This window comes from Quercus lobata, chromosome 6 (genome assembly GCF_001633185.2).
Source record: "Quercus lobata isolate SW786 chromosome 6, ValleyOak3.0 Primary Assembly, whole genome shotgun sequence".
In the NCBI taxonomy this organism is placed as follows: domain Eukaryota; kingdom Viridiplantae; phylum Streptophyta; class Magnoliopsida; order Fagales; family Fagaceae; genus Quercus; species Quercus lobata.
Genome location: NC_044909.1, coordinates 19,925,150 through 19,936,936, shown reverse-complemented (window position 1 = coordinate 19,936,936; position 11,787 = coordinate 19,925,150). Strand labels below are relative to the sequence as shown.

Below are 11,787 nucleotides of genomic sequence, written 5' to 3'. Positions count from 1 at the left end.
TATTATTTTCAAATAACATACATTCAATTATTAGTGATTGATCGCAATACAATGAAGCATTAGAGCTTCACATTTTTTAATTAAACATACTATTATGCTTAGTTATTAGGGATTCAATGGGCGCGGAATGACGCGGTATAATGGGTGCTTCGTCCCCATCCTATTTCCTTCTTAGGGTGGGTTTGAGGTGGATTAGGGATGTTTTATAAGTACTAATGAAATTGATAGGATAAATATGAAATATAAAGGAAAATGGCAACTGTAAGAGTAACAAGAGACAATGTGAGACAATATTTTTAGAAATGATAATGAAATATGTATAAAAAATTAATTATAACTAAGATATGTATAATGATTAAATTATGAATAAAAATAATTTAAATATATATTAAATAAAATATGTATATATATACACACATTTGGGAAGCGGCGGGGTGGGATTAGATAAGATGGGACAAGCAAAAGCCGTTCCCACCCTGTCACCTCTTTAGGGTAGGCCAAGGAATTTTAGCCATCCCTATTAGTTATTACATTAAGAGACAATAGAAAAGATTGTTATTGTTGGGTTAAGATAACTTGACATCAGTTAATTAATTCAATTATCTAAATTGATTAATTATGTTCAATTACATGCAAATCGTGAAGGCACCAACAAATCACCAAAAATACTAAGTGCAATGGAAAATAAATTAGACATGGTGATTTGTTGACAAATGGGGAAAACCTCGCAAGACAAAAACCCCACCGGATAATTTTGAGGTCACCACTCCTAAGAATCCACTAATCAACAATCAAGCGATTACAAGTATAAGGAATCTTACCAACTACCCTGGTCTATCTCGAAATACCAACCTACAGTTGAACCTTTACTCCAATCCTCAATTAGACTTGATCTTGTAGTAGCCTTCTTTACCTTTGTTGCACAAATCTCCAATTTGTGACTAACCCTTTACATGGATCCTAAGTACGTGACTAATTTCAGCAACTTGAACAAATGTTGTTGGCTGCAAAGCTTTTTACTTCATCAATAATGAAGATCTAGAAGCACTCGGTTACAAAATCCTATAGCGTATAAACGCAATAGCTTCACACAGAAAAAATAAGTCTTTTGGTTTCTGTATCCGTGGAAGACGGCCTTCAAAATAAGATCTTCACGATTTTTTCTGCCAAGTGAATTAGGACACGATTTTGTAGATAGGACACGATTTTGAGTGTGTTCAAGGGCCTAAAAACTAACAAATTATGTTTGTATTGAGCCCAAGTGAAAACCAGTAAGAATTTGTCACATCAATAGTTTGTAAAAATGTTGTAAAATACTTTATGCTTCTAGCATTACTCAAGTAAAGAAAAAGATTTATCTCCAAACTAGTTTGGAGAAAAACTCTTCATACTCTTCATATATAGATATATATATATATATATATATATATATATATTATTATTATTATTATTATTATTGAATATGAATTTTGAAAATCTAAACATTGGATTTCATTTTTTTTATTATATCTTTTATGAAGATAAAAAATTAATAGCTATATCATCAATCAAATGTTTAAATTTTAAGTTTTTCTGTTATAAAATTATGCATAAAAAATAAGTTTATTGATTGAATAATAAACATCTATGTTGAACAAAATTTGACATACATGTTAAAAATAAAAGGAACATGTAATCAAATTGTTAAATTTTTAAAATTCATATCAATAATAAAAATATAGGAGGAATTTAAAGAATTCTTTTTTTTATCTAAACTAATTTAGAGAAAAACCTTATCCATTTGTATACGTATGTCTCTTAGAGATATATAGTACCTGAATGCTGGCAAGCACCCTCTCTACCTGTAATTTCTAATATTCTGTTGTATTTTTCAAGGTATCTAAAAGAACTTGGGTGAATCACAGTTCATAAGAGAAGGTCACTGTACCTTTATTCCTCCAATGAGCTGATGCGGCAAAGATAGGAACCCCCAACAATGAAAAATACTTTTTTCTCATATTTTTTTTTTATTTAAAATTGGGAATAATGAAAAATGATTACTAAAGCCCTGTTTCCATTTACAATAAGCTAGGACATCTAAAAAAATTTTACAAATTTTTTTTTTCATAATTGTTAAGAAGATTTATTGTGATTGGTGTATATTATTAGTAATTTTAGGAGTAAGTTTGTGAATATAATTTTTGTGCCATAATTTTAACATGGTCAATTGTAAATGATAAAGAAAAAAAAAAAAAAAAAGATCCATTCATCCATCTAAAATCATAATTATGCTTGTGATAAAAATTGTGAAAGGAGAATAACTGGAATGTTAATAGTATCTCGAGAGAAAGCGATGTTAATCTGATCACAAAAAATAAAAACTAGTTATGAAAAATGTTGCTAGGCTTCCATCTAAGGGAATATAAATTTATAAAGTCTTCTTGTCATTGAAATTGAAACAGTTCCAAATCTCTTCCGATTGGAGGGCGTACATAAACTCTGCCATATTCCTCAAAAAATAATATATAAAAACTGCTACCAGTGCTATGTGACTATGTCCTAGTCTTTTTCTCACCCAAACAAAAAAAAAAAAAAAAAAGTCTCAGTCCTTTCGCGTCCATTTTGGGAAACACATAAAAGATAGGGCATGACTGTAATTTCCTATACCCATCCCTAAACTTAAAAAAAAGACATTGTAACTGAAAGTACACGTCACTTTTATTTATTTATTTATTTTTTTAGAATGTTACTTTGCTTGTTTAGTTTTTTTTTTGGTAAGCTTATTTTACTTTTTTTTAATAGAAGTATTTTACTTATTTGGTTTAAATAGAAAATTTTTTAAAAATCTTATTTTTTACTAACTGCAACTATATTTCAATAGACATTGTAACTGAAAGTACACGTCACTTTTATTTATTTATTTATTTTTTTAGAATGTTACTTTGCTTGTTTAGTTTTTTTTTTGGTAAGCTTATTTTACTTTTTTTTAATAGAAGTATTTTACTTATTTGGTTTAAATAGAAAATTTTTTAAAAATCTTATTTTTTACTAACTGCAACTATATTTCAATAGACATTGTAACTGAAAGTACACGTCACTTTTATTTATTTATTTATTTTTTTAGAATGTTACTTTGCTTGTTTAGTTTTTTTTTTGGTAAGCTTATTTTACTTTTTTTTAATAGAAGTATTTTACTTATTTGGTTTAAATAGAAAATTTTTTAAAAATCTTATTTTTTACTAACTGCAACTATATTTCAATATAACTTATTTTTAAATAAAACAGGCCAACAAAAATAAATTCACCAAATAGGCCCAATTCCATGTAATTAAAAAAAAAATACAAAATGTAAATTTCTGTTGGCATTCTTTTGGCCCATCATAGGCCCATCAAGCCTATGGATATAAATATCAACTTCCTTTTTCCTCTTTAACTCTAGAATGTTTCAAATATTCTGAATGAGATTAAAAGTGTTTTACTAATTGAATTACTTGACACTTATTTTTAGATAGATGAAAGACACACTTAATATCAATATACATTGGCATACCAATTAAGATCGACTTGTTAACAGTTGGCTTCATGTCAAACAATATGTTCATTACAAAATTCGGGCCTATTTGTGTTGAAAAGAAAGAGATTCAAAATAAGTTGAAATTATATTTTGTGGGTTCCAGTTAATTCAATTATTAAAGTCTCTGATGATTGAATAAGAAGTCTAATGTTTATTTCCCACCTATACTAAAAATTTATTAGTGTCTTGGTCTGATAATAAGAGCTATTATCAAGAGCAAACACTATAGGTTGAAACTCTCTAAAAAAAAGTGGAAATTATATTTTGGCTTTTCAATATTAGTATTACATCAGTTGAGTGTATATATTAATCCAATTTGTATTTAATTAAAACAAAAATTTATCAAATATATTATTATGAAAATAAATAATGAAAGTCATTTTGGTTAAATTTCTTCAAATTTCATAATTAATGTAAATCATGTAATACCAAATTTTTATCAAAAACCAATTATTACAACAGTTTATTAAATAATTTAAAATAAACAATGAAATTCCTTTTAAATTTCTTGAAACTTTTGATAATTAGTTTTAATTGGAGTAGGTGATTTATCTTTTTTAAAACTTTAGTGATGGAGTTTTGCTTATAAACTATGTGAATAAATTTGATGTACATGATTGAGTCACATGGTGTAATTTGTCGTACAATTTATAATACTTGTATTGAGTCACATAATGTGAGCATAACGTGGTAGATTATTAAAATAATATAAAAATTAATAATGAAACTGTATTTAAATTTATAGATAATTCTGGTAGATAACTTTTTATTAGAGTTTTTGAATCTTTGAAAATAGCCTCCCTTTGTTTGTTTTGATATTAACATTTTTCAAAAATTATTTTCTAGAAAACTATCTCATTTTTCTATGTTTTATAATGACTTTATAATGAGGTAGAAAAATATTTTTTAATTTTCTTTATTTAGTTTCATGTGAGATAAATTTTTTTTTCCTTATTTAGCTTTGTGTGAAATGAAGTTGTTTTCCATAAAATTTTAACCGAAAATAACTCTAGTTCACGCCAAACTAAATAGAGCAAGTTAAGAGATAGTTTTATTTTGATCCATTTTTTTATATACTAACAAACGCATAAAAAATATATTGAATTCACAATGTTCTAGAATCCAACAAATGAAAAAATAAATCTCAAAGAAATATTATTTAAAAGTAGTAATCCTAGAAAAGAAAAATTCTAGAAAAGTAGGAATAGTTCAAATAATATAAAACTGCCTAAACTCATTTAAATAGCAAATATAAGGACAGTAACAATGGACTAGATGGAAATATATTAGAAATAGCAATAACAAAAAAAGAAAAAGAAAAAGAAAAAAAAAATATATATATATATATATATATTTATATTATCCGATACTAAATCATTGATTGAGCCTTCAAATCAATGAACCATAAAAAATTCCATCGATTGGAAAGAAATAATTTTCTTACGAAAAAATCGATTGAATAGTGAAAATCAACACTTTTTTAGAAATACGAAACCGTACAGTTTTATTTGAATCGTTTGATTTTTTAATATTAAGTTATTTTAATCACTTTCTCAAAAAAAAAAAAAAAGTTATTTTGATCAAATAACTATTCTTTCATTCAATTTTGCACATTTATGCTTTTTTTTTTTTTTTTTTTTTTTTTTTTTTTTTTTTTTTTTTTTTATAGACATGATAGTATTTCAATATATGACATTTGTTTCATGATAATTTATCTTTATCATTAGACCAAAATACTAATTTATTTTTTGTGTAGGTAGGATTCAAATCACAGATCTCTTTAAAGGCAATAAAAATTTTACTAATTGAGTTAATTAGAACCCACTTATTTATGGTCTTTTAAGTCTTTTACTTTTAAAAGTTGAAATAAATAGTTTTTTTTTTTTTTTTTTTTTTTTGGAGAAACGGTTGAAATAAATAGTTAGAAAGCAATTTAAGGGTCCTATTTTTAGTCATTTGTTATATTTGTATATGGAAACACATTAAACTTTATATATGAATAAATGATCTTAATAATAATATTTATTACTTTCATTGTCTGGTATACATGCATATTTATGTTTGAATTAATACCATCTTCAAATATATTTTTTAGTTTATCTTCATATTTTTTATGTATTGATTAATATATATATATATATAAATTAATTAATGATCTAATGGTTAAATCAATGTCCCAACGATGGTTCATCAAAAACAAAAGGAAAAAAAAAAAAAAAAATAAAATTGACCCAACGATTAAACAAGTAAACTCAATTCATATCACTTTTTTTTTAGAATCTAATTTATACCGCTTAATGTTCAGTATGGTTTAATAACTACGATTTTTTTTTTTTTTTTTTTTTATGAATTATAAAATAAATAAGTAAAAGACCTCGAACAAGTAAACCTAATTCAAGACTTGAGTCAGTTGAGTGCTTCATTGAGACAAATTGTATATGGGCTTCCTAACTCTAGTAACAAAGGTTATGATTCTTTTTATTTTAGAGGAAATTATGAGATATTACCTAACACATTATTGCAATTCTTTTTTGAGAGAGACATTATTGCTATTAATTATTATATTAACGAGCATTAAATATAAGCGAAAGTTTCATTTCCTTTAATTATCTGTCAATAGGTTGAGTGTCACATATGACGAGGATTGTTTTCATTTCATTATTAAGATATTATTCTTCTATTTAATCGTATATATGATAGAATGTTATTTAAAAATTTAAAAGACATAAGTTTTTTTTTTTTGGGGGGGGGGGGGGGGGTGGGAGAAGGGTAAAAGACATAAATTAACACCACGAAATAAATCTTTATATTTAAGCTAAACTATAAAATAAATACTTTTGAAATGGAGTGAATCCTACTTCACACATGCTAGGAATTTATATGTCACGTTATGTTCAAATCTTTTATTAACAAGAAAATGTCACATTTTCTCAAGGAATGTGAATTGCAAGTAATTTTTTGGGAATATTAAAGAACCTTGTATTTTAAATTGTAGTTCTCCTTTTATAACCTTTTATAAAAAAGAAAAAGAAAAGAAAAGAAAAGAAAAGAAAGTCTATACATGCAAAATCCCATAACATTTTCATAACACTATTGATTTGAGTTATGATGGATCTGAGTATTTTATTTTAGGGAAAAATACAATTCATTTTCGAGGTTTGGGCTAATGCAAGTTAGGTCTAAAATTTTTCAAAACTGATTAATTTGGTCCCTAATCGCTACTAGAGAGAGGAAAAAAAAAAGAGTAACTGTTTAGGGTCCAAATTGGATTAAGGGACTAAATTGGTCAGTTTTGAAAAATATTTGATATGATTGCTATTAGTCTAAATCTCAGTGGTGTTAACTATATTTTATTCACCACCGCACACCCTTGGTGCGATGATCACTCTACAAATATAAGTATTTGTGGGGTGTGAGGGGTAAATGCCGATGTTCAAGTTTCCAAAAGGAGATTTTACACACATATACACTTAAATTAAGTTAGAGTAAAATTATATCTTGTATATATAAAAAAAAAACTATATTTTACTCTTTTATTTTATTTTGATTTACAGTGAATTAATAACTTAGCTTGTGAAAATATTTTGAGATTTTGTTATATTTTACTATTTATAAATAGAATTAAAAGAAAATTGTAGTCAACCAAGAACTTTATAATTCGATTAGTTGGGATGTTTTTATGATAAAAATCTCACCTCTTGAATTATTAAAAAGAAAAATAGTCCCCAAAAAACATGAGGGTACTTTTGTCATAAGGTGATGGCATTTCAGATAATATTGGGAACAAAAGGGGGATGTGCAAAACAACCGGGCACTTAAATATTGTATGAACCACGCCGTTCCTTCAGTCTCTTGCCCCCACCTCTATATATTCCTCCAATCCTCTCTCTCTCCTCTCTCTTTCTCTCTCTCTCTCTCTCTCTCTTTTTCAATCCATTTCTCTCCTCTTCCCTCTTCTCTCTTCAATCAGACCCCTTCACGCACACTCTCTCCGCCTCTAACCGCCGCCTGCGTTGGCGTCACCGTAGATCCCACCGCCTCTCTTCCCTTCTCTTTCAGTCCCATCCGATTTTAACCTCCCAACCCAACCCAACCCACTTTCTCTTTTCTGTGTTTTTATTATTTGTTAAAATGTTTTTCATGTTTTGTCATTTTGCCCATTTTAACCCCACGGTTTTTTATTTTTTATTTCACTCAAAACCGAACCCATCCAGCGAGTCTTTTTAGTCTTTCCCCTGTTTTTTTTCCTACTTTTTCTCACTTCTCGATAAAACTGATTAGACAGACACTTTCCAAAAAACAAAAACAAATATCAAAACCCACGTATTGACGCTTTTACCCCCACTCCCATTAGGAAACAGTTGGTGGTGACGTGGCATGGTTGAAAGGCTACGATGAGTTATCATTCTCGTCGGATTTTGACACCTGGGGCCTCAAGAAAACGTAAAGAAAGAGAAGCTTTATATTCTTTAAAACCGTTGGCTTCAACGGCTCCGGCTCCGGCTCCAGCTCCAGCTCCAGCTCCAGATCCGGCTCAAGCTTCCAAGCCGAGCGAGCTGAAATCTTCGAATCGGCTTCTAGCTGGTTACATGGCTTATGAGTTCTTGACGAGGGGTACGCTGTTGGGTCAGAAGTTCGACCCGGCTCGAGCCGAGGCGGTTCCAGTGGGGAGTGAGTCGAAGAGGGAAGCCGAGCCGAGCGTGAAGAAGAAGGGGCACCAGAGTTATGGTGAGGTGGCGAACATATTGAAGACCGAAGGGACCCACATCCCTGATATTGTCAACCCTACGCAGCTCGCTCGGTGGATACAGATGTGAAACTGTCTGACGTGGCATTCTCTCATTAGTTACAAGCCACGTCAGATAAGGAAAACAAAAAAGAAGTATTTTTAAAGTCTCTCGAAATTTACGGTATGTTCGAGTCGATTCGAGGTGGTGATGAACGAATGATGGTGAGTTTCGTATGAAAACATAAACGCAATATCAAATTTCGAAAGCATTAAGGTTTCTGACCCCTCTTCTTCTTTCTTCTTTGACTCTCCCTCTCTTTCTAGAATGTTCTGTTTCCGGGAATGTTGGAATGTTGTAGTCCGACGTGTATTTCTCTGTCTATCTCTTTAGCTTCTGTGTATTTATTGCAAATTGTATTGTGTAATTTTGGAACGGAAATCCACGTGATGGAAATCCTTTTAATGCTTTGTTGTTGTTGTTGTTGTTGTTGATGGAAAAATCCTTTTGATTGTTTGGGATGCATGGCATGGCATGGCATGGGTGACCTCGTTTTGTTGGTTCTTGTGTTTCTTTATGCATGTATTTGATTTGAGTGTGTAAATTTGTTTGCATGCATGATTATGATAGCATATATATTGTATAGAGCTTGAAGACTTGGGGATAAATTTTTTTATTTTTTTATTTGTCTTTGTAAATATTATATAGTAAAATTTATGTTATGTTTGTAAATATTATGTAGTAAAATTTATGTAGGTAAGTATGAGCCAATGATCTCATGCGTTCGCATGTGTCGTGCATGTCACTATAGTACAGTTCAGTTCATAGTTCATACTCTAGTCATGACGTACGTGTGTTGTGTATGCAATGCTTGTATGTGAAGAGTAGGTGTGCTGCGTGTGCATGTGAGAATGGTGAGGAAGGTAGTTGAAGGTCTTGTTTGTATGGGATGTTATCACTTGTATTATGAGTGGAGGTTCTATGCTAGAACCACAAAACTTCTTCGCAACTCTGACGTGACATGACTATGAGGCTGGTTGTTTAATACTTTTGTATGAATTTGTCATTTTTTTTTTCTTTTCTTTAGAGCATTATATTAGAGATGTAGTAAAGTTGTGGTCATCAATATTCTCGTATATTATTTCAAGATGTCTGACTGAGAGCATCGTTATTTCGTTATGGAATTTATTATTTGCAGACATCAGCTGTTGTTTATATAGTTTTACTCTTAACAAGCTACGTAGAAAAATTTAAAAACTTACCATGTAATAATTATATAACGCCCTTGTTTTTAGTTTCTACGTGGTGAAATTTTATTTCATTTTTTTTTCTTCTTCAGAAGAAATTTGAAGTTTTTCTTATATAGCACTTCGGATTCGGCGGTAATGAGTAAAAGGACTACTTGTATCGGTGGTTCGACCACTAGCAGTATCGTAATGCAATAGCTGATGCACACGTATACGTACTAGTGGGGAAAAAAGTGGTTCTACAAGTTTTACACGCCACGCACACACGCATGAGTATAACACGACCTGTAACGTGTCGCCTAATTAAGATATGATAGTACATCAGATTTCAATGGTATTTACGTTTTGCCTTTGCTTGGAGAAAGTTTATAAACACTTTCTCAAGTTTATAAACACAAAAATTGACAAAATATTTCATAACTATTTATGTGACATATTGTTGGTGATGAGTTCAAACGAGAACTAGAAGAAATAATGGTTGTCAAACGATGTCAGTATTGCTCCTTTGCCGTTTGGCGACGGAAAAGTATTTTCAGAATTTTTATTTTTTGGTCAGGCCGAAGGTTTTGCGTGCGCAGAAAAGTTTGTGAATCCAGTAAAACTGGGCTACTAGTTTTGACGAGAAACAGACAAAAAGAAAAACCATGAAATATCGATGTTTGAAAATTGAAGCGCTGTCCGCAGCTTCCGCAGCCATCACTGCGCGCAATAAATTCTTTCGCTTTTTAATGCTAAGAGAGGTATTACTTCTATAATATTTTTATAACAAATTATTGGTTCAAATTTGAACTTAACATTAATATTATTTTTTTGGCCTAATAACAACAACCAATAACAGCTTGTCACTTAAAATTTATTGTAAAAATGTTGTGCACATATCATTTCTCTTCAACTTTGTTTTTAATATAACAACTACAAAATTTATGCTTGACCTATAGTCTTGACTCTTGAGGGAATCATATGGAAAATATGGTCTCTAAAAGGGGCCTACAAATGCTCGTAACATGGTAGCCGTAATGCAGTACTTGATGAAAGCTATCCATTATTTTCCTATCTATATAAGAAGAGATTATCTTGCATGTGGCAAATTAAAGCACGCGGTCCCTCTAATTTAACTTTTAGTTTTAGTTTTAGTTTTTGTTTTTTCTGTCTAAGGTTATTTATTATTTTAACTAACTTTTTTTAAAAATGAAATTTATTTTTAGCTTTTTGTCACATATATATTTAGCATTAAAACTGCAAAAAATTATACTTTTGTTTAATACTATATAAGCTGCTGAAAACTACTGAACACCCAAACAGACTTATTTAATTCTTTGTTGAAAGTATTGTAAAAAAAATTACTGTAGAAAAAAAATTAAGTAGGACCCACAATAGCTGTTGACCGTACCTAGCATTTTGAGCAAAAACTATAGAGTATACATTTTACCTAACTTTTTGAGAAAAAATTAGAGTGGGCTGGCAAATAATGTCCATTGGCTGGTTGAGAAATAAGCTGTCGAACCAAAATATAGAAGTCTTGTTCTTTTAGGACCCACGAACAGTCCAGTGAGATACAAAAAAAAGTTGGTAAATTAAGCAAAAAAAAAAAAAACTAGCTTAAAATCGAATTTGAAACGCACACCAAGTGCCATATTCATTCAATTTTATGACAAGTGGTTACAACAATAATTATATTATGGAAAATACTATAGATACAATAAATTCAGTGTCACTATCACAAAATAGCACTAATTAGGATTTTTATTTTTGTAATTCCATACTTAAAATTAGAGAGAGAGAGATTTAAACCGTGTACGCCTCTATTGAAATTTTTTGAAAGTGTAAGTTATGCAACAAGACATTTGCCAATATATTTATTTATTGGGTTGGAATGACACCAATTTGTAACTTCTGTCTAATTCAAAACTCTTTCTCTCTCTCACAAATTGGTGCATCATTTGTCACAAGGGGGATTTTCATGATCCCTCCCATTTGCAAGTGTGAATAGCCGCAGGTTTATCAATAACGTTGGGTTGTGATGAGACGCGTGCAATGATAACATCAATGATATGAGACTGTTCTTTTTTTTTTTTTTTTCCTGGTTAGAAGATTAGTTTATTTTTTATTTATTTTTTTGAGGAACAGAAGATTAGTTTCTTTATTGCATTTATTTTCTAGGTAATTGGCCTCACATGCTATATATAAAGTTAATGCCTGGTTAGAGAATTTACCCTCTTGTTTTGTTGCTATTTTAGCAATAATGTACCATCTCTTTAAG

At 29.7% G+C, this 11,787-nt stretch overlaps 1 protein-coding gene across 1 annotated transcript; it reads left to right on the top strand.

The window, feature by feature from the left end:
* The first annotated feature begins 7,413 nt into the window (after window positions 1-7,413).
* On the top strand, window positions 7,414-8,805 carry LOC115995031. Its single transcript, XM_031119435.1, has one exon. It carries the CDS (start codon window positions 7,948-7,950, stop codon window positions 8,368-8,370), a length of 423 nt encoding a protein of 140 aa, XP_030975295.1. The 5' UTR covers window positions 7,414-7,947; the 3' UTR covers window positions 8,371-8,805.
* Window positions 8,806-11,787: the final 2,982 nt, after the last annotated feature.

Coding starts and splice junctions, on each gene's coding strand:
- LOC115995031 (XM_031119435.1), top strand. CDS start 7,948: ATGAGTTATCATTCTCGTCGGATTTTGACACCTGGGGCCTCAAGAAAA.